The sequence below is a fragment of the Aquarana catesbeiana genome, linkage group LG09 (genome assembly GCF_042186555.1).
Source record: "Aquarana catesbeiana isolate 2022-GZ linkage group LG09, ASM4218655v1, whole genome shotgun sequence".
NCBI classification, from domain to species: domain Eukaryota; kingdom Metazoa; phylum Chordata; class Amphibia; order Anura; family Ranidae; genus Aquarana; species Aquarana catesbeiana.
The window spans coordinates 37,966,793-37,991,644 of NC_133332.1; the positions used below are offsets into that span (position 1 = coordinate 37,966,793).

At 43.6% G+C, this 24,852-nt stretch overlaps 1 protein-coding gene across 1 annotated transcript in view; it reads right to left on the bottom strand.

Annotated features, from left to right (window-relative positions):
• The window catches only part of LOC141107523 (class I histocompatibility antigen, F10 alpha chain-like), a 158,794-nt gene that overhangs the window by 52,199 nt on the left and 81,743 nt on the right, over window positions 1–24,852 (bottom strand). Inside the window, exon 3 of the mRNA XM_073598315.1 lies at window positions 14,316–14,594. Within this exon, the coding sequence (XP_073454416.1) occupies window positions 14,316–14,594 (279 nt within the window). The remainder of the gene's footprint in view (window positions 1–14,315; window positions 14,595–24,852) is intronic.

Below are 24,852 nucleotides of genomic sequence, written 5' to 3' on the forward strand. Positions count from 1 at the left end.
TATAACATTTAGTGACAACTTTGTGCAAAAAAAAAAAAAAAAAAAAAAAAATTTGTCTCTTTCCCGCAACTTGTGTCACAATATAAAATATTCCATGGACTCGACATGCCTCTCAGCAAATAGCTTGGGGTGTCTACTTTCCAAAATGGGGTCATTTGGGGGGGTTTGAACTGTCCTGGCATTTTATGCACAACATTTAGAAGCTTATGTCACACATCACCCACTCTTCTAACCACTTGAAGACAAAGCCCTTTCTGACACTTTTTGATTACATGAAAAAATTATTTTTTTTTGCAAGAAAATTACTTTGAACCCCCAAACATTATATATTATTTTAAAGCAAATGCCCTACAGATTAAAATGGTGGGTGTTTCATTTTTTTTTTTCACACAGTAATTGCGCAGCGATTTTTCAAACGCATTTTTTGTGGAAAAAACACACTTTTTTAAATTTTAATGCACTAAAACACACTATATTGCCCAAATGTTTGATGAAATAAAAAAGATGATCTTAGGCCGAGTACATGGATACCAAACATGACATGCTTTACAATTGCGCACAAACGTGCAGTGGCAACAAAATTAATACATTTTTAAAAGCCTTTAAAAGCCTTTACAGGTTACCACTTTAGATTTACAGAGGAGGTCTACTGCTAAAATTACTGCCCTCGATCTGACCTTCGCGGTGATACCTCACATGCATGGTGCAATTGCTGTTTACATTTGACTCCAGACCGACGCTTGCGTTCGCCTTAGCGCGAGAGCAGGGGGGACAGGGGTGCTTTTTTTTTTTTTTTTTTTTTTTTTCTTTATTATTTTTTTGCTTTTTTATCTTATTTTTAAACTGTTCCTTTCATATTTTTTTTTAAATCATTTTTATTGTTATCTCAGGGAATGTAAATATCCCCTATGATAGCAATAGGTAGTGACAGGTACTCTTTTTTGAAAAAATTGGGGTCTATTAGACCCTAGATTTCTCCTCTGCCCTCAAAGCATCTGACCACACCAAGATCGGTGTGATAAAATGCTTTCCCAATTTCCCAATGGCGCTGTTTACATCCGGCGAAATCTAAGTCCTAAAATGCTCGTAGCTTCCGGTTTCTTAGGCCATAGAGATGTTTGGAGCCACTCTGGTCTCTGATCAGCTCTATGGTCAGCTGGCTGAATCACCGGCTGCATTCTCAGGTTCCCTGTTGAGACAGGAGAGCCAGAGAAAAACACGGAAGACGGTGGGGGGGGGGGGGGCATTCCCTCCCACTGCTTGTAAAAGCAGTCTAGAGGCTAATTAGCCACTAGGATTGCTTTTACATGAAAGCCGACCGCTGGCTGAAAAGAATGATACCAAGATGATACCTAAACCTGCAGGCATCATTCTGGTATAACCACTCAAAGTCGTGAATGGCGTACCTGAAGACAAAAAAATGGTTAACAATAAAGCACAGTAAACGGTAAAGTATAAAAAATTGCATACCTGAAAAGCAAACATGATAAAACATAATAACAATAAAACATTGCAGAATAGAATACAGTAAAAAAGAGCAGAACACCAGAGAGAGAATAGAGAGAGAGAGAACAATAAAACGACAACTATTTTTTTTTATTTTTGTTTGTGTTTTTTTTTTTTTTTTTTTACACTTTTTTTTTGTAACTGTAACTTTTATAACTGTAACCGGTTCCAGGTTCGGGTCTCTCAAAATGCGATGGCATCTTGGGAGACCCTGTGAAAGTGTGCCTAGTCTGTGCAATGCTGTACCCTACGCTAATACTCAACTAGTGAATGGTAGCGTTCAAAACATTCACCAATGCAAAGACCAGGATTGTCAGGACAGGAGGGACAATAATAGCGGGTGTCACGTCTATATACGCGCTTGCTGCAGACACATCTTTTTTGGGGGGGTTCGTTGGGTAGGGGTACTCGGGAGGACATATAAATGCCTCTCATGCAGCCGTCTGCATTTGGTTGGGGATGTGAATGGGGGAAATACGGGCGCTGCAGAAGTGGTGGGTTCCCAATTAGGATTGGCGAATGCAGCAGGAAGGGCATTATGGGCACGACGGGCCTGTGTTTGTCTTTTTGGTGGCAGCGGGACTAGAGGTCGACCGATATGGGTTTTTCTCTGGCCGATGCCGATGCCGATATTTACAAATCGCGGTGGCCGATGGCCGATATGTGATGCCGATTTTTTTGGGCCGATATATTAGGCCGATTTTTTTTTTTTTTTTACCTTCATCTCATAAAATCTAACAGTTAGACCCCTTTCACAATGGGGCGTTTTTCAGGCGCTTTTGGGCTAAAAATAGCACCTGTAAAGTGCCTGTCAAACGGCTCCCCTGCAGTCTCAGTGTGAAAGCCCGAGTGCTTTCACACTGAGGCGATGTGCTGGCAGGATATTAAAAAAAGTTCTGCAAGCAGCATCTTTGGAGCGGTGTATACCACCACTCCTGCCCATTGAAATGAATGCGCACCGCTGTCGAATCGCCTGCAAAGCGTTTCGGCAGCAGCGCTTCAGGGGTGCATTTAACCCCTTCCTCGGCCGCTAGCAGGGTTATAAGCGACCTGCTAGCAGCCGAATAGCGCCGCTAAAATGACGGTAAAGAGCCGCTAAAACTAGCAGTCTTTTACCGTCAATGCATGCCCGCTCCAGTGTGAAAGCAACCTTCAGTGATACGGAAATTTTTTTACATTTAAACATTTATTTAACAAAACAAACCTCCAATCAGTTCACTTGTATGTAGAATTTAGATTAAAAAAATATAAAAAAAACCTCTCTTAAATATTAAATACACAAAAACAGGTAATCAAAACTTCTGGATGAAACAAAATGGGCTAACTTTACTGCTTAGTTTTTTTTTAAAATTTATTAGTGTATTTTTTTTTTTTAAATTACATTTGAAAGACTGCTGCGCAAATACCGTGTGACATAAAATATTGCAACAACCGCTATTTTATTCCCTAGGGTCTCTGCTAAAAAAAATATATATAATGTTTGGGGGTTCCAAGTGATTTTCTAGCAGAAAATACAGGATTTTTACTTGTAAGCAACAAATGTCAGAAAAGATTTAGTCTTTAAATGGTTAAACTGAGAACTTCTACACACAGAATTTAGTTCATTCAGAAGTGTAAACATTGTATCCTTCAGGTTCTTTTTATCAGATTTGGCAGGCTGCCCAGAGAGGGGGAGAAGTCGCTTCACACAGGCAACTTACACTGACTTCTATTACAGAAGTCTTTTGCAAGTCGCGCTGAAGCTATATCGGCTTTTTTATCAGCACAATCGGCCGATGCCGATTAAGTAAAAAACACTAAATATCGGCCGATATATCGGCCGGCCGATATATCGGTCGACCTCTAAGCGGGACACTACTTGTGCTTGCCACCTCACCAGCTTGAACTGCACTTATGGGACTCGCCACGTCACCAAGTGTTACTGCAGTGCTGGTATGACTACGACCGGGGTGTACTAGGCCGCTGGTGCTTGCCAGTTCACCAAAACGCTACAAAAAAAAGTGACAGTGATCGATCGATACTGCACTTGGGTGGGCTGGGCTGGGCCGGGCGGAGGGGCAAAACACAGGTGCTAGCAGGTATCTGGGCTGATCCCACTAACACTGCGTTTTTGGGAACCCTAAACTGCTGGGGACGCTAGTATAGATCTGATCGGATCAGATATTGATCCGATCAGATACTATACCACTAAGGGAGGCGTATGCTGCATGCGTGGGTGTTAGTGCTACTGGCGCTAATCTGACGCTGCCTGGGGCTGGTGCTTGCCAGTTCACCAAAATGCTACCAAAAAAACTGTTAGCGATCGCAGGGATCAGGCCTGACTCTGCGAACGCTGCAGTTATGCGTTTAGTGTTTTGTAAGTGACAGTGATCGATCGATACTGCACTTGGGTGGGCTGGGCGGAGGGGCAAAACGCAGGTGCTAGCAGGTATCTGGGCTGATCCCGCTAACACTGCGTTTTTGGGAACCCTAAACTGCTGGGGACGCTAGTATAGATCTGATCGGATCAGATATTGATGTGTTCAGATACTATACCACTAAGGGAGGTGTACGGTGCGTGTACGGTGCGTGCGTGGGTGTTCGCGGTACTGGCGCTAATCTGACGCTGCCTGGGGCGACGCATATCACCGCCGGGCGATCAGGTGGCTAAACCTTTATTCGGTAATAAACGGCGGGTGCCCTGACACTAAAAAAAATAAACGAACTAACCAGCGTCACCCGTAACAGTTATACGGTGATCAGTGGTGAAAGGGTTAACTAGGGGGCAATCAAGGGGTTAAAACATTTATTCGGTAGTATATGGGGGTCCCTGTCGCTATAAAACGCTGACAGCGAACCTAAATATTTACGTTCCTAACTAGCGTCACCAGCGACACTAATACAGCGATCAGAAAAATGATCGCTTAGCGACACTGGTGACAGGGGGTGATCAAGGGGTTAAAACTTTATTAGGGGGGGTTAGGGGGGTACCCTAGACCTACAGGGGGCTAATACTAACTGTCTTACCACTGCTAACTGTCACAAACTGACACTATGCAGTAATCAGGAAAAAAAAAAAACAAAACAAAAAAACCTGCTTGGTGTCAGTTTGTGACGGGGGGGGGGGGTGATTGGGGGGGATCGGGGGGCGATCGGGGGTGTTTAGTGTGCCTGGCATGTTCTACTGTGTTGTGTGTGTGTGTTGTGCACTTACATGTCTTCTCTCCTCGGTGCTGGAACGGAAACTGGCCAGCCGAGGAGAGATGACATCACATCCTCTGCCTCTGTGTACTATACAGAGACAGGGGATGTTTCTCATTGGCTGGGAGCGATCGCGAGGGGGGGGCCACGATCGGATGGTCTCCCCCTCGTCTCTCATCGCTTCCAACCAAATGCCGACCGCCGATGGCACCGGGGGGGGGGTCCGATCGGACCCCCCGCCCGCGGGAAGGCAATCACGTACCAGGTACGTGATTTTGCCTGCCCGTGCCGCTCTGCTCACGTATATATGCGTGAGGCGGTCGGCAAGTGGTTAATATGGGGCTTCCATTGTCGAGTGTCTCCTCTGCACCCTCTTCCACAGTGAAGCAGAAAAGGTATTTATGAAGTGTTTGAGTGTAACATTACTTTACACTTTTTTCTTTCCACTTAACTTTATTTCTATCACATATTACATATGTAATATCATTTTGTTATGACAGGTTCTCTTTAATGAGACTAATAGCCCCCTGATACTTAAAACTTATAATGGGGTATGGCGCTTCCTGTAGGATTATATGGGATGGTATAGTGGGAGGTGGGGGGGGTTTGTGATCCCTTAGTATCCTAATGTGAACTATACCATATGTCTAAATGCAGTTTATACCCCCACCATACCTCCTAGTGGTGGTTCACGCTACCACCAAAAAGTTATGCCAAATAAGCGATCTTAAGTGATATAAATTATACAAAATCATAAAAAATCATCATAAATGTGAACACAATAAATATAGGGGTGTAGACTAAACACCTAAGGTTGTGATAAAACTTCCAAGAAAAACCACCATAGATTGTAGTGGCTTGGCTTTGGACAAACCCATAAAAGTGCACCTCTGCCTATTAGTGCAAATATATACACATTAATTTATAATCAGTGATCACAGTCCATAAGATGATGAATCTCTTCAAAAACCAGTGTTCAAATTTTCTTCAAGAAAAAAACGTGACTGGGGTGCTTTATGGACAAAACCATAAAGGTACACCTCTGCCTATTAGTGCAAATATATACAAATTAATTTATAATCAGTGATCATAGTCTATAAGATGATGCATCTCTTCAAAAACCAGTGTTCAAATTTTCTTCAAGAAAAAAACGTGACTGGGGTGCTCTCAGATGATCTTAGTGACTTTTGTGCTCCCCCTCAAGGGTCCCCACTCGCCGAATCCAACAACCCCAGAAGGGGCAAACAGCATAAGGTTATCTCCACCACGATCTCCTCACCGCCGCGATCATATAAGGCGTCCAGGGTAGTCTCCGCCCTCCGTGTTGGTGGTTAGGATATATTCATAGTAGCTCCCTCATAGAGAAAGGAATAGAAGGCTCCCATAGTGTAGTAGGTAAAATTTATTCACAAATCTCCATAAATATAAACTGAATACACCAAACTGGTTAAAAATAAAAAAATAAAAATAAAAAATAAAATACAAAGGTCCAGCAGTAGTGTATCAAATACACCATAAATCAGGGTGCGAGTACCATAAGAGGAACGAGCCTGGAAAAATTAGGCCAAGTGTGGAAGCAACAGCGTGACGCTGGTTGGAGGTAGTGCTGGTGTTTGCACTCCACCTGCGTTCCAAAAGGTCCGTACCCAGAAGTGACGTAGCGTGTGTGGCGCCGTCGTACGCATTTCGACATTGACGTCCTCAGCGACGGTACCATTTGGTATAGTTCACATTAGGATACTAAGGGATCACAGCCCCCCCCCACCTCCCACTATACCATCCCATATAATCCTACAGGAAGCGCCATACCCCATTATAAGTTTTAAGTATTTTTGTGGAGGATCCTTAGGGAAGCTCCGTTAGGGGGGCTGCATACCTCAATCCTTTGTCCTAAGCGCAGCTATCACACATATTCATTATAATAGCCCCCTGATGTCTCGCCTGCCTTCTATTGAAGGTAATCACATGTTGTTCTTCATTAGCTTCTTCCTCGGCTACGGCAGCCGGGGAAAGTGATAGCTGAACTGGGAAGTGATATAATGCATGTCGCCTCCATGTGCATTCTAATTCTCTGGTCTCCCTCCCCTCTGCCCAATGACACCTGCCGTGGGGGTCCTGGGCCTACAATTGGGATAGTGGAGCCCAGAAAACATGGCAAGGGGTCTTGCAGAGGGGGTCACTGGAAGTTTCCCAGCTGTACAGTACGTTTCCACCTTATAGCCAAGATTTGGCTTGTCACATTTACACTGCAGTTGATGTAGCTGTTGCAGCGAAAGGGTTAAGTCCCCAACAAACCTATTTTTAGTCCCCCCGACCCCATGCACGTTTGTATAGAAGTGCACACACTGGGGACACTATGTATGAAACTGTTGGTTGTGCTACACATTACATATCACCGCACACACTGGAGTGAGAGCAATAAGAGGTTTTATAGTGTCATCTATTGGACAATGTTGGGTACCGAAGTTTGTCACCATTTCACCGACACACAATTTTAAGGTTTTACATGTTGCTTATCTATTGACTTGGTGCAATTAAGTATATTTAAATATTTTGCGAAAATTGGGTAATATATTGTGCGTCTGTGCACTAAAATTAAATTTAGTGCGTTTTTTTACTGAAAATGTGTGCTTGGTGGGGGTAGGCCGTTACATTTATATCATGTGACAAACAATTGGAACAATTACCATTTTATTTTCCAGGGTCTCCGCTTTCAGAAAATATATAATGTTTTGGGGTTATAACTAATCTTTCAACCTAAATTGTATTTGTGTGTGTGCAAAAAAATTACAAAAACAGCTCTGGCAGTGAAAGGATAAAGATTTTGTTCTCTCTACATGCTAAAGTGGAACTAAACCCAGCAATTTAACAGTTTCCAAAAGCGTGGCGAGAATAACTGTCATAGGTGCTTGTGCTCTCAACGAAACTGTCAAGCCATCAAATGTCTGGTGTCATAACTGATCACATGTGCAGCATCATGGCAACTGCAGCTCAAACAAACAGAGGCCAATGTGGTGGCTTCCTTGGCAAAAGGATCTGGAGGGTTTCTCTGGTAAAAGTATCTGGAGGGTTTCCCTGGTAAAAGGAACTGGGGGGCTTGGTTCGACTTGCTTCATGAATCATATGAGGTTGACTAACAATTATGTATTCTAATGTCACCTTACTACACATCTCGAGTGAAGCACCACACAGGGTACAATCTACGGTAAGTAAAAAAAAAGTCCAAAAATAAGGGGATTTTTTATGTTCGGTAAAATGCCTTTCTCTGAGTTCATTGACAGACACAGTTACTTCTCTTCCTCATCCATGACCAAACAGGTTTTTTTTTTTAAGCTTCACCCACAGGAGTAGGACACTAGGCAGAAAAAAAAAAGACGTGGCACCTCCTATGGGCAGTCCTCTCTGGGTAAAACCCCCTCTCTGATATAGGCCTCCAGTCAGTCACAATCAGGGTCAAATGAGAAAACTCCTCAGAGAGGTCGGTGGTATGTCAGGCAATGAACTCAGAAAAAATAGAAAAAATTCCCTATCAAATACTGAAATTTTCCTTTCCTGATGGACTCCATGGCAGCATACGTGTGGGTTTAGCCCCGCCTCCACTACTACCCTATAGGACCCGACTCCCATAAATCTTTGCTTCAAGCCAGTGGCCGTGTTCCGTAACTAACCTACTCCAGATACTGGGACGGAACTCTTGCTGCCATGGAGTCCATCAGGAAAGAAAAATAAGTATTTGATAGGGAATTTTCCATTTTCCTGACAGACTCCATGGTAGCATACGTGTTGGAAATAAATGGCCGTACACACTGGGTGGGCAAATTGCTGAGCAAAAGAAAGATTTAAAATAACCCAGTCTATCAAAATTACTTTTAAACCAAAATTAACAGAAGATAGGACAGCTGGTTCAACACAATGATATATAAATGTGTTGACTGAAGCCCAAGAAGCTACTCTGCAGATCACCTCGGGAACGGCGTGACGTGAAGTTGCCCATGATGTTGAGACGCTTCTGGTTGAATTCGCTGTCACCGCCTCCGGTGGTGCCAAACCCTTCGCTTTACAGGCCCATTGGATAGACTGAACGATCCACGCAGCAACGGATCTAGCTGAGGCACACATTCCCTTGTTCTTCCCATGGAAGATAATCAGATTGACGAAAGGGAGCCATGGCCTCCAAATATTCCTTCAAGGTGTCCCCCACGTCAAGAGGATGTACATCCAAGTTTTCGGCTGATCTGAAGGTGGGAAGTACGATTTCCTGATTTTTGTGGAAAACTGGTCACTTTGGGGTTCAACCCCAGCATTGGAATTAACACCACTCTATCCAGGAAGGTTAGAAAAGGCTCCTTCGAGCCCAGCTCTCTGATTTCGGATACCCTTTTTGCTGATGTGATGGCCACTAGAAAAGTTTTAGTTTAGAGAACAAATTCCTTGATCGAGAGTGGCTTGCCGGGTTCCGACCCGAGCTGTGAGAAGAACTTGAGGACCAGTGGGAGATCCCACTTGGGGGATCTCGGCTTTTTTTGGGGCCTGAGCCTGATTGCCCTCCTTAAGGAATTGGCGAACAAGGGTGTGCCTGGCCCAAGACACTCCCGTGAATGCTGAAATAGCCAGCACCTGTACCCGGAGGGAGCTGAAAGACAGGGCTGGGTCTAATTCCGATTGCAGGAAACTTAGGATATCCTGGACTGCTGGGGCACTACACGGGTTGGCTCTGTAAGACATATGGTCTGTGAATCTTGCCCATATTCTCTTATAGACCCTCCTGGTGCTCCTTCTCCTAGCGCTAAAGAGTGTAGGGATGACCTCTTCCGGACAGCCTAGCACCTCAGTCTTCCCCTCTGAAGAACTAGGCCTTGAGGTGCAGGTGAGCAGAGCTGTGCCTTGAGAGGCAGGGGAACCGGATCCCAATAGCTGAGTAGCATCAAGAGAGGAAACTATAGCCTGTAGGAGGATCACTGGAATCGGAGGAAAGGCGTAGGCTCTGTGGAACCTCCATTGATCTATGAGGGCATCCAGTCCATAGGCCTAAGGGTCTCGGAACCTTGAGTAAGATCTTGCCAGTATGTTGTTGAATGGAGATGCAAAGAGGTTGACTTCTGGTGAAAACCCCAGGGTCAAGAGCCATGCAAACACTTTCTTGTGGAGAGCCCACTCGTTGTCCAGGTGGACTCGAGAGGAAATCTTGTACATTTTAGACCCCGGGTATATATGCTGCTGAAATGTTAGACAAGTTCTTCTGAGCCCAGGTCATAATTGGATCAACAGCAAAGGCTCTAGAGCACTCACCCTTGTTGTTTTTTTGTTTATAGCGCAAAAAATAAAAATCGCAGAGGTAATCAAATAACACCAAAAGAAAGCTCTATTTGTGGGGAAAAAAAGGACGTCAATTTTGTTTGGGTACAGTGTCGCACAACTGCGCATTTGTCAGTTAAACTGATGCAGTGCCGTATCACAAAAAATGGCCTGGTCAGCAGCCAAATCTTCTGGTCTGTAAGCAGTTAATGTGGGAGTAAACTCCCATGTATAATTTTTACCTATAGGCAAGCCTCATTATAAACTTACTTTTAGGTACTGTAAATATATCTCCTAAATGTGAACTGTTTAGGAGATATTACATTTAGATGCAGCTGGTGAGGTCACTAGCGCATGCGCTCTGAAGTAATGGCATACCCATGCCATTCTTTCAGAGCTGCACTGTAAACAGCGACTCCAGTAAGCATGCATCATCGCTGGCTCGGCCATTCATATTGGCGAAACCCGTGAATCCAGAAAGAAGACCAGGTGGAAACGGAAGCGCATTCAGCGGTGACACACACCTCTGGGGGCTTTGTTTTCAAGTCCTGCATTATTTGCTAGTATGCAATGCATACTAGCACATTATGACTTAAAGTGGTTCTAAAGACATAAAGCTTTTTATCTGAATGCATTCTGTGTGCAGCAGTCCCCCTAATATTTACCTGAGCCCCATCTCGATCCAGCGATGTTGCACGAGAGACTTGGCTGTCCGGGACTCTCCTGCCAATCAAAGTCAGTGAGCCAATGAGGAGAGAGGGGGTGGGGCCGAGCTGCTGCTCCATGTCTGAATGGACACACAAAGAAGCGGCTCAGCTTGGGTGCCCCTATAACAAGCTGCTTGCTGTGGGGAGCAGGAGGGAGGGGCCAGGAGCATCAAGGAGGGAACCAAGAAGTGGAGGATCTGAGTTGCTCTGTGCAAAACCATTACACAGAGCGGGTAAGTATGATATGTTTGGTATTAAAAAAAAAACTGAGTCTTATAATATCTAACATCTCTTTAAACTGGCCGGGGCCCGATTTTTTTTCTTTTCCGATGTGGTTTATCTATCACTTTAATTGCAGTGACTTCTTAGGGAGCATTTTTTAACCTTCACCTCCCTGGTCATTCTTGCTGCCTAAAAACTTCCTCCCTAGGACATCCCAAACAGACTTTTGCGTAGCAGAGACGCAAATTCCCGCTCATGTTTTTTTTTTGCCTGTTTTTTTACATGTAAACACATATCACGTATAGGGCAGCTGATTCACTTGAATGGGCTTCCCTACATGCGCCAAATTCCCCAAAGTAGCTCAAGAACCTTTTCAGTCATGGAACATCGCACATAGCACTTAGCAGCAAAACACAAATCAGCCAACCGTGATTGGGGTGTCACTAACAGTTACCCTGAATTCACATCTGTACATTTCTGAACAGCCAGCAACCCACGTTTAGGAAACTCACAGCAAACGCACATCCCGCTTGCATTGCCATTTAGGCAGCATTACTCTGATTGCACGCAACCTGCACTGAAAATGTACGGCAACGCCCACCAAATACGCGTCATGCTTACAGTGTTATATAGGCTGCATTCACATCTGCGTGTTTCCGAATGCATGGCAAACCACATAGAAAATGCACGCTTTGTTGTGCATTTTGAAAACATGAGGCAAAGTGCGTTGCACTTGTGTTAGGGTACATGCACACTGGACGCTGAGAACAGCTGCCCTGGATGTTTCTTCTGGCAGCAAAAAAAAAAAAAATGCTGGTAAAGGTGTGTACCACAATTACACGCATTTACCCGTGTCAAGTGCTTTGGGTGTTTATTCATTTCATTGGCCAGAATATTTATTCCATCCATTGAAATAACAAAATGCTGAAGTGCTAAATGCTCCTAACATTTAGGTGCGTTTTTGCTGCGTTTGGCACTTTTCTGTCAAAACACTCCTCTCCTGAATGTGAATTTAGTCTTTGTGTGCTGCTCCTAAATATGAGTTTTCCAAACACACAACCCGAAAGAAAACACACGATTTGCCGAACGTCTCTGAACCACGCTGCAATGCGCATCACATTAACATAAGTTTGCATCTGCGCATTTCCAAATGTGTGGCAACCAACAAGAAAACATTTTCTTTGCCTCGGCAGTATCCGTCATGCTTTCGTTACCATTTAGGCTACGTTCTCATCTGTGTGTTTCCAAACTTGTCACAACCCGCACAGAAAACACGTGGCAATGCGCTTGTGTTACCAATTGTTTGCATCTGCCAATTTTCAAGTGCATGGCAACCAGCAAGAAAACGCATGCTTTGCCGCAACATTTTAAAAACATGCGGCAATGCGTGTCGCACTTGCTTTACCCTTCGCACACATGTCCGTTTCCCAACTTGCAAGAAAATGCATGCTTTGCCATGCATTTTTAAAAAGGACGGCAATATGCATCACCTTTGCCTTACCATCTAGGCTGCATTCTCATCTGCGCATTTCCATACCCACAGCAACCCGCACAGAAAATGCGTGCTTTGCCTTGAGTTTGGAAGATGCAAAGCAACACGCATCATGCTTGCGATACCATTTGTTTACATCTGCACATTTCTGAATGCATGACAACTTGCAAGTAAAACGCATGCTTTGCCATTCGTTTCAAAAACACCTGGCAAGACGCACAGAAAACACGCACTTTGCCTTGCATTTTAAAAACACGTGGAAATGTGTGTCCAGCTTGTGTTACCATTAATTTGCTTCTGTCTGTTTATAATTGCATGGCAACCCGCATGGCAATGTGCGTCACACTTGCAGTGCCACTCAGGCTGCGTTCTCATCTGTGCATTTCAAAACACGTGACAACCCGCACAGAAAACACGTGGCAATGCGCTTATATTTCCATTAGTTTGCATCTGTGTGTTTCCAAACGCACGGCAACTAGCAAGAAAATGCATGCTTTGCAGTGCGTTTTATATGCGTTGCACTTGAATTATGATTTGTTTGCATCTGCGTGTTTACAAATTCATGGCAACAAGAAAATACATGCTTTGCCGTGCATTGATTTTGAAAAACGTGTGGTAATGTGCGTCATGCTTGTGTTACCATTTAGGCTCTACTTGTATCTGCAGAGCAACCAGCACAGAAGATGCACTTTGCAGCACATTTCGGGAAGATGCATTGCACTTGCCCTCCCATTATGGTGACACAAGCATGATGTGCGTTTGCAGGGCATTCCTGGAATGTGCGGTAAATCATGCGGTTTCTGTGCGGGTTGCCACACATTGGGAAACACACAGATGTAAATACAGCCTCATTGTTAATGACACCCCAATCACGGGTAGCAGATGTGGGTTTTGCTGGGTGACAAAATTTGCTACAAAATGCACCAAAACATTCACTGAACAAACCCGACACTACAAGACTGAAATGTTCTGGAGATACTTTGGGACGTTTGTTGTGTGGGGCGGCCTGTTCAAGTGACTGGGAAGCCCGATGTATGACGATTGTTTATGATTGAAGAATGTGACATCGATCCATCAAAGTGATAGGAATGTTGATCAGTAAAGTCTCTGATAACTTTGATGACTTTGATGAGTGGGAAGTTGCGGTCGTGTGATCTGGGGATTAGTTCTCCTTCTAGGGAGGAACAATTGATGAATCTTTTATTTTAGACACAATTCAGTGTTGGGTGGAGAGACACTTGTTGGACATTTCTAGGTGTGGATTGTTGTGTATTGTATGGTGTGTAGATCGCACACATTGTATGGTGTATTATACACTCAGTGTTGGAGGTTCTCCTATGACATGTAGAAATCCTGATAACTCTCCCAGTATGGGGGTGCAGGGAGCGGATCATACTGGGGGGATGAACACTCGGTGGGACATGTGTGATGGAAGCAGTCACAGGAAGAGAAGATGTATAGAGGTGACTGATCTCTGGGGAGATCCTGGAGGAGTCATTGCGGGGGAGGGGAGATTATTCTTACATCACCCCAATACTTACCGATGTGACCGGACAGATCCCGACATCTACAGACTGGAAGACATGGATGGACACAGACTGGGAGGGACAGACAGATCATCACTGACAGACAGACCCAGCCAGAGTCTCAGGATGAGTCCCTATTGGTGGGAATGAGAAGACACGCCCACTTTATTAAACCCCACCCACTTCTGGGCCAAGGACTCTCCAGGCTGTATTGGGTCTTATTATTAGGAGTGGGTGTGGTTTCAGGTGTCAGTGGGTGTGGTTTATCAGAGAAGTGGGAGGAGTGTGTGATGATGTAGGAGGTGCTGTGTATACAGATAGAATGTATAGAGAGTATACAGAGGATGTATATAATACAATGTATATATATATATAGTGTGCGCTCACCTCTCCTCTCCAGATCTTCTCTCCCGTACTCTATGTATTTCTTCAGTGCCGGAATACAGATATTCTCCAGATAATTCTTGCTTCTCTCCCCCTCTCTCACCTCCGGACTGTTCCATCTCTGTGTGGTGATCTGAGCCTCATTCATGGTCGGGATCCAGATCCCTCTCTGTGTGTCCACATACATGAATTCTCTCCCATCATATCCGTCCTGCTCATACCCCTCAGTGGTGCCGTCATCTCTCAGCTCACAGCCGTACATACTCTGGTAGATATGGATCCCTGCAGAGAGAAGAGGAAGATGTGACCTGGGATCAGAGGAAGTGATGTGTGTAATATGTGATGGGCGGGGTGTGTGATCACATGACATGTATAGTGTATTATAGTACAGACACTGAGCATCACTCTGTATATTTCTACACTCACCACCCCCCTAATCATCTGTAGAATGGGGTGAACTACAAGTCCCAGCAATCCCCCCTCAGACACATCTTGAGAAGCAGAGTAAGAGGGATCCGCCATCCTGCTCCCCCCTACCGCTGTGTACAATCACCCCGGGATGGAGCGCTAATCCACCTGAGGAAACCGGGTCACATGACTGGAAGAACCTATAGGAATGGAGACAAACATCATGGAAGAAATCTGTACAGCTAGGAGATCGCTGAGATGCTGCTGATCACTGATTGGACGCTCTGAGCTGTCAATCACCTCAACATCCAATCCGATGAAAGGTCTTCATCCAGCTTATTGGCTAATGTTTCCTCTTAACCAATCAAACACCAGGTCTGTCAGAAGGACGAGGAACATTCCATCCTATAGGAGGGGGGATATGAGGGGGATGAATCCATTGTACAACACTGAGAAATGATATTATACAGATACACGATCAGAGGGCAGAGATAAGAGATCTCTAATGCCGCGTACACACGGTCGTACTTTTCGTCTACAAAAGTCAGACAGCCTGTCCGACAGACTTCCGGCAGACTTTCGGCGGACTTGCGACGGACTTGCGGCGGACTTTCTAACGAACGGACTTGCCTACACACGATCACACAAAAGTCCGTCGAATTCGTACGTGATGACGTACACCGGACTAAAATAAGGAAGTTCATAGCCAGTAGCCAATAGGTGCCCTAGCGTGGCTTTTTGTCCGTCGGACTAGCACACAGACGAGCGGATTTCGGGGTCCGTCGTAGTTACGAAGTAAAGATTTGAAGCATGTTTCAAATCTAAAGTACGTCGGATTTGAGGCTAAAAAAGTACGTTGAAAGTCCGGAGAAGCCCACACACGATCGGATTACCAGCCAGCTTTAGTCCGTCAGCGTCCGTTGGACTTTTGTAGACGAAAAGTACGACCGTGTGTACGTGGCATAACACTTCTACAATCTATTGTTGGACAATCCATAGGAGAGGGAAGATGGAGCTGGAAGATGAGAGCGGTAAAGGGAGGAGTGTGACCAGGACACTATCAGAGGGGGGTCAGCAATGGCGGCCCCCATATTTCTACACTGGATTCCTCCCATCCCCCTTCATAGACAATCCAATCCCTCATCACAAATATTCCTCCGTTCTGTACTCAGGAAATCCTTCCCATCCTCTGCTGGATTATAGAACACAACTACCCTGATATCTTCTATATCTGTCATCTCTCATCCTCAGTCTGATCTGATGAAGTCACAAGTCATGGAGTAACGCTCATCTCCTGGCCACTTACCTCTGTACAGTGACAGGATCCTCCACACACAGCACAGCTCCAACTGCTGGGGAACTACAAATCCCATCACTGCCCCATACTCAATGAGGGAAGAAAGTCACCAGGGAGATGGCAATGCCTGCTGGGACTTGTAGTTCTCCTGCAGCTGGAGATCTGCTGTTCTTCTATCACTGATATAAAGGAAATGTCTGCTGTCACTGGGATTCCTGTCTGCTGGGATCTGTTTATGTAGTAACTGTCCTGTGCAGCTGACGGGTTTTCCTAGAACCAGGACCTGTTATCCCAGATCACATCCATCACTATTTATAGGGAGATCTGTATTGTAGAAGGAGCAGAACATACATTGGAGACACTTCATCTGATTGGTCAGACTTCATGGAAACCTCAACTGAGGGGAAGATGGCGGCTGCCATTACGGACCTCCTGAGGATACCACCTGCCTGGCTATCACTGGGTTCAGTGCTTTCTGAGTCCCTGACCTGGAAGAAGAATGCAGCAAATGGAGTGAGACTTTCTAATCTGCAAACTTATTCTGGGTCAGAGATTTATATAATATGATCACCATTGGATCAGCATGAAGCCCAGGCAATCAGCATTTTCTAAAGTAAATCACACAGAACTTTATTTGAAGTGGACAAATGTACACTTCATTCATGTCACTGTTCAGCAGCTTGTGATGCTCTCCTGTACAGCGACATGTGATCCTGTACACTGACATGCTCTCCTGTACAGCGACATGTGATCCTGTACAGTGACATGCGATCCTGTACAGCGACATGTGATCCTGTACACTGACATGCGATCCTGTACAGTGACATGCGATCCTGTACAGCGACATGTGATCCTGTACGGTGCCCTGCAATAAAATACAGCATGCCTGCATTTTATCACAGCCCACTGCAGCACAGGTCTAGGTGCATTACAGTGTGAATGAGGTTCACAGGCAACAATTGTAGTTTTTGGCATTTTACAATGCAGAAAGACGCCGATCACTGCGCTGTGTGAGTTCAGCCTAAAGATCAGAAATGCCGACATATTTCTTATTGTAAATATCAGATATTGAAGCCTTAGGCTCGGGTCACATCTATGCAGTTTGCTTTTGATCTCTGCAGTGCTTTGTGTGGTGCGTTTTGCATTTTTGCACATGCGTTTTTCACAAGTTTTTTTATTGCGTTTTGCATTAATGCTTTTTTTTTGTTGAGCAGATTTAAAAAAAAACAAAAAAAATGCACTAAACACTTTTCTGTAGCTTCTAAATTTAAGTCTACCAAAAAAGTGAACCAAAAATGCACTATTTTGCATTTAAAAAAGTCCCTGACCCTTTTCAAAAATGCAGCGGCTGAAAAACGCACAGATGTGATCGTGTCCCATAGGAATCCATGTTATATGGACTGTAGTGCGTTTCTGCAATAAAGTACTAAAAAACACAAAGGTGTGACCCCGGCCTGGAGCCAGCCATAGACATGGGATGATTGTCACCCGATCGTTCTGTTAGATGTCTGATTAATTGTTCTAATAGGACGAGTTCCAATAATAAGAATTCCATCCAATGGGGTCCATGAGAACTGCATTGATCCCAATAATCCCGGCAATGATCCTCACTGTGATTAGTAATTCATAGGATTGAGCCCCGGATCACACTGAGCTGAGGGAATGAAATGGTGAGAATTCAGCTGATCGATTTCATTCCCGCATGTCAGTCCGATGATTTCAGAGACATCTCTGTGGTTTCCTGTACAGATGTCTATTGAAATCACACCTGAAATCACCAAAAGTAATACAGAAACTACTATTGGGAATCGGTGAGGAGTCGCACTGATTCGGAGGGTGACATTGGGGGTAATAGCTGCTGATTTGACATGTGAAATCTCATGAATGTGAACCAGGACTGAAGAGCATCTAATGAATCCATCTGTGAGATGTCTGATGTCCGTCTGTCTACCTTCTCTTCATAGATCTGAATCCTGATTTCCATCCATATCATCCGGGGGGACAAGGAGGGGGAGGGGCCCGGGGAAGCTCTATTATAGGGCCCCATTCACATCTGAATTACTGGCAGTCGTACAATTCTGATACACTGGAAAATCGCACAAAAATGTGCAACATGCGTTTGGGAGCCATTATTCTATATGACACCCCAGATACTCAAATATTGGGCATTTTGTCACGTGAAATACACTCCAAAAAATATACAGAAGATACTTTGTCAGAACACAATAGCTCAGCGGGGAGATCACTGTACTAACATTAGATTGTTAGTACAGGATCTCCTCCTCAGCTCTTGAGATTTTTTTTTCATTTATCCCGCTGGGTTTAACAAGAAAACTGATGGCGTGTACTTGTCTTTATACTCGATGTGAGTGATATCTCACTAATTATACTGATTTATACAGATAGAGTTTGCACTAAGTCTGGGTTCACACTATGAAATCGCACAGGAATCACCTATGAATCGCACAGGAATCACTTATGAATCACACAGGAATCTCCTATGAATCGCACAGGAATCACCTATGAATCGCACATGAATCTCCTAAGAATTGCACAGGAATCACCTATGAATCGCACATGAATCTCCTAAGAATTGCACAGGGATCACCTATGAATCGCACAGGAATCACTTATGAATCGCACATGAATCTCCTAAGAATTGCATGGGGATCACCTATGAATCGCACAGGAATCACTTATGAATCGCACATGAATCTCCTAAGAATTGCACAGGAATCACCTATGAATCGCACATGAATCTCCTAAGGATTGCACAGGGATCACCTATGAATCGCACAGGAATCACCTATGAATCGCACATGAATCTCCTAAGGATTGCACAGGGATCACCTATGAATCGCACAGGAATCACTTATGAATTGCACAGGAATCACCTATGAATCGCACATGAATCTCCTAAGAATTGCACAAGAATCACCTATGAATCGCACATGAATCTCCTAAGGATTGCACAGGGATCACCTATGAATCGCACAGGAATCACTTATGAATTGCACAGGAATCACCTATGAATCGCACATGAATCTCCTAAGGATTGCACAGGGATCACCTATGAATCGCACAGGAATCACCTATGAATCGCACATGAATCTCCTAAGGATTGCACAGGGATCACCTATGAATCGCACAGGGATGCGACTAAATTCCTGTGCAATTCACATGCGATTCAGTGCAGTGTGATTTGAGTCAACTCATTTTGACCAGGCTTAAAGTGGAGTTCCACCCAAAAGTGGAACTTCCACTAATCAGATTCCTCCCCCCCTCCGGTGACACAGTTGGCACCTTTCAGGGGGGAGGGGGGTACAGATACCTGTATATTACAGGTATCTGTACCCACTTCCGGCATAAATAGCCACAGAATCTGCGGTTATTTACGCCACTTCCTGCTCCCGCCCGCTGCCTGCTGGGAAACACACACGGGTCCCAGAGGCAGCAGGGAGCATTGGTATTGCACGGCGCGACTCGCGCATGCGCAGTAGGGAACCGGGAAGTGAAGCCGCACGGCTTCATTTCCTGATTCCCTTACCGAAGATGGAGGCGGCAGCACCCGAGGACGGAGAGACGCTTCGGCCTCGGGTGCCGACATCGCGGGCGCCCTGGACAGGTAAGTGTCCATGTTTTAAAAGTCAGCAGCTGCAGTATTTGTAGCTGCTGACTTTTAAAAAATTTTCTTTCGGCGGCGCCCCGCTTTAAATTGCACTACATCGCACCAAAGTACTGCATGCTCTACTTCTGGAAATGCACTGCAACCGGATCGCATAGTAGTTTTATTGTGTGATCTGATGCAGACAAATGCTCTGCGTTTGTGACCTGCATTTGGGGTGTCATTATCAGAGCACTGACACCCTCTGCAGATCACAAGGGCAGTGCAATCTGAACACAGTGCAGGAAACGCAAACAGATTGCAGATTTCCTGAGCCACATTCTGGTGTGAACCCGGAGCTTATCATCTCCTTACTGAAAGCTGCACTAATATTCTTCATCAACTACCAAGAAATAGTTCTACATTGTCATTTCTCCAAATCCATCCATTCCCAATCCATGTACAAGAAGATATTATACAATTATAAGATATAGGGGTTGTATTATTAAACAAAAATTGCTGTATGAATGTCAAAAGTACAACCAGCAAAGAATCCCTAATATATGTGTTTTATAATCATCAGCTCCACCTAGTGGCCATAATATTGCATTTTCCTGTTTGAGGTATTTCAGGAAAATACTGCATATTATGGACACTAAATGGAGCCGATGATCATAGAAACTAAACATATTAGACACAATAATGAGGGATTATTTGTGATGGTTGTGCAAATGCTTGTGACATTTGGACAGCAATTAAAAAGAAAAAATAGAATGTAAAGTGTTTAGGAAAAACATTATAAATTACAGAATATTTTCAACCATCCCTGGAATGTTGTTTTGCAGATAATATGACAAATGTGACAAATGTAAGAAAAAAAAGTCCTAATGTTTTATCTTGTATGGTCCACCTAAAATAAAAAAAATAAAAATAAGGCTAAACCCCCCACAGTCTTCAGATAAGAGATATTATACAATATGAATATTCATAAGTATTATAAATCAGGATGCAGACATGATGATCATCACAAATGGGATTCTTAAACCGGTTGTGAACTTGAACAAAAAAAAAAAAAAATCTGCCCCTTCAGATTTTTGTCATAATGCCCTAGTATGCACCACAAACTTACCTCAGAAATGACGCCCTCTAGTGGTGCTCTGTCACCACTGCAGAGGCTTCCATCTTGATCCCGTCTTCCTTCCGGGTTTGTGGGCTCCGGCCATTGAATGTCTGGGCTGTGATGACGTCACTCCTGCGCATGCATGTGGTGCTCTACATTCCGCAGCAAACTGTGTGTCTGTGAATGCGGAGTGTCACTGCACATGTGTAGATGATGTCATCGGCCATTGTGAATATCTCCTAAAGGGGGAATGTTTAGGAGACATTCAATGTACCTACAGGTAAGCTTGATTGTAAGCTCTGCGCACTCACAGGGGTACCTACCACTTTATCTGTAAGTGTTCCCCTACAATATGTAGTCACCAGGTGCTGTCTCCCCTCCCCCATACTATATACTGTATATACAATGCTCATGTCACCTGAGTGCACATTACAGAGCTGGGAAAGGTATTTTCTCCTGATTTTTTTTTCTCATATTTGTCACACTTAAATGATTGAGATCCTCAAACAAATGTTAATAGTATACAAAGATAACCTCAGTAAATACAAAATGCAGTTTATAAATAATAATTTCATTTATTAAGGAAAAAAGCTGCCAAACCTGCCTGGCTCTATGTGAAAAAGTAATTGCCCCCTAAACCTAATACCTGGTTGTGCCACCCTTGGCGGCAACAACTACAATCAAGCATCTGTGATAACTGGCAATGAGTCTTTCACATCGCTGTGGAGGAATTTTGGCTCTTCTTTGCAGAATTGTTTTAATCCACATTGGAGGGTTTTCCAGCCTGAACGGCCTGTTTAAGGTCATGTCACAGCATCTCAATGGGATTTAAGTCCACTCCTAGACCACTCCTATACACACTTTGTCTGCGTCCAGCAGTAATCACCGCAGGTAATCGCTGGCTGTGTAGGGAGCCGGGAATAGGTGCGGCCGCCGGTGACCTCTCATTATAGAGAACGGGGTCAGCAGCCGCACCTCCCTGCTGAGAGCCGCAGGAGGAACTCCTCATCATCTCTCCTTATTGATTGTGTATTTTATGTGCGGCCCGAGACTATTCCTCTTCTTCCAATGTGACCCAGGAAGGTGAAAAGGTCGGACCCCCCTGATCTACCTCTATAACACATTATTATTATCTGTGCTCAGAATCCACTGCAGTATTACTTCCAGCTTTTATATTCTGTATTTGTATGTTTAGTATTATTTATGCTGTATACTGCCTGACTTCTTTATAATAAAGAATGTATAAAAACCTCCATGTACTATATAGAGGAAAGGCCAGTAATGTACACAATATGTTCTACATCACACTATGACATAAACCTGGATGATGATTTATAATCCCTCTTCATTTATACCCATAACAAGTATATAACATTCATGTGTAGATATCAGACATTTCTCCATTGATCTTCACTTGTAAACACATTTTCCTCCCCCATGGAGTATATATGAGATATAATGTACATTTTATATACTGGAGGAACTTGATGTATAGATGTGAGGACATCAGATCTTCCTTTATGAGGACATTCCTGATCTGAGTGAATAAACAGATCACATATCTCATGTATATGAGGTGCCGAGTCTTTAGAAGGACATCTACTGATTGGGAGGAATATTGGAAGCACATTTATATCTCATACAGAAATAGGAGGATATGATTTATGGAAGGCCGGGATCACACAATAACACAGAGCTGTCAGAGCGATTCACCTCTCCTGCATCTCTCCCTTCCTGTTCTGTCAAAATAGACAATTCATCAAGATCTCCAATCACATCACTTCCGGTTACTGTAAACCGTCATTATTGGAGATTTCAATGACTTGCCATTTTGACACAACACCGGCAATTGTGTACACCCCGCTACACAAAGACTTTGCTGTTTTGACACAACAGCGGGTAATGAGGAAAAAGTTGCTGCTGCCAACGGCCATTTTGTTGGTTAGTATCGGAGCGGACTAACAATATCCACTCATAATACAATGTACCGGACTGTGTGCGATTGCCGGTGTTGTGTCAAAACAGCAAGTCGTCAAAATCTCCAATTAGTGACGGTTTACAGTAACCGGAAGTGACGGAATTGGAGATCTTGATGAATTGGCTATTTTGCCGGAACACCGGCTGTGGTAGAGGGCAGTGTGGTATGCGATTCAGCGCATCACACTATTGATTTTTTTTATAAATATTTACAAACTTATTTATAAGCTTTATGTGAATGGTACAAAAGGTACACTTCATTCACAGCAATGTACAGCAGTGTGATGCGATGCGTTGCTGCATATTGTCGTGCGATTCAGCACAGTGTACTGCAATAAAACGCACCATGTCTGCATTTTCTCGTAACACCCTGCAGTACAGTCATGTGCTCCCTTTTTTAAACATGTAACAGAAGAGACGGATCTCAATCTATATGGAAGTCTGTATGGGGTAGGTAATGTCAAGTACTATGGGCAATGTTATTACCTGCCTATATACACATGTATATATTGTATATACAGTATATTGTACTTACCTTTGTATAAGGCTTCATGAAGCTGTTGGATAACGCCGGTCTACACATTTTGGGAAATTATTGACCTCTGAGATAAAATGTGTGAATTCTTACATATTTTTATTAGATGAATTGTACAACAGGTGATAAAGGTGCTGGTCGGGTAAAGTTTTCAAGATATTTCACAATAAAGATTTATAGACAGGCGAGTATATCTGCCTACAATGGAGGGAGGAGTCTGATGATCATGATTCCTTGTAACGGGAGAACAATGAAAATAGAACCACATGGAAGTTTATAAATGTATCTTCACTTTGAGTCTACAGATTACCGAACTTTTATTGTAAGGTACATTTGTCTTGGTCAGATCTACACATCATACAGTTCCATCTGGTGACTTGTGAACAGATCATTGCCCAACATATCCAAGGAACAGTTGTGTGATATTTTCCCTCAGAAGCCGAGATGTCTCAAAACTGTAAATAACACAGATAACTTCTCCTACATTTGTGGTGAGGTCACATTTATATCCCCAAAGTGTAGTATGACGGCGGTGGTAAAAAAGGCAAACCACTTATATTTTGGATGCAAAATAGGGGATCAGGACAGGAATTGGGTCCCTCATTATTGCTTTACATGTGCGACTTATCTCCATCATTGGCTAAACAAGAAGAAAAGTCCATGCCTTCCGCAGTCCCAATGGTGTGGAGGGAACCACCAATCATAGTGGTGACGGCTATTTTTTCATGGTGGTTCCCTCAATTGCAAAAGGGATCTCAAGAAGAAAGCCAAAGAACACAGTTTAGATACCGAATAAAGATGGAACCTTATCGTTTAATCTGATGTTAGTCAGTTTTTCATGCAAAAAGCCTGAAAATGTTACATGAAAAAAAAATGAATGAATGGAATATTATTGGTATCAATAAAGAGATACATTTATAATGATTGGGGTGGCACCATTCTCATTGCTTTATCACATTTTGCAAAAAGTTATGAAGTATAATCGCACATCCCCCTCGTGGAATTATTTTGTTGAAATTTTGACCTGAAGCTCTATTCAGGAAACTGGAGCCAATTCTCAGGACTTCATTTTCCTTTATTGGTGACCCAATTCTGGTAAAATTTAGCTAATTTCATTTCCAAGGCTTTCTCCTTGTATATCAGTATAATTATTACAAACATCTTGGATTGGGATAATTGGGGGTAATACCCCCACGGGACTTGTACACAGCAGCTCCATATGGGGGATGTCCAACAATCGTTTTATATGAGTGTTTGCTGGTCTTGATGTACGTTTGTGTAAGTAATGAACATTAGTCATACATGGTTTATAGACTGTAATATAATTTATTGTGTGTTAATAATTGTTACCTGTATCATTTTGGATTCTCTGCAAATATATTCTGAAGAAGTGAACCTTGTTCATGAAACGCATAGAGAGAGAACATCAGTGGGAAGATTTATGGATATCTGCGCTAACATTAATGTATAAACTTGTTATGGGTAGAAATTAAAGCGGAGTTCCGCCAGCGGAAAAAAAAAATTAAAAGGCAGCAAATACAAATACTGTAGCTGCTGACTTTTAATATAAGGACACTTACCTGTTCAGGGAGCCTGTGA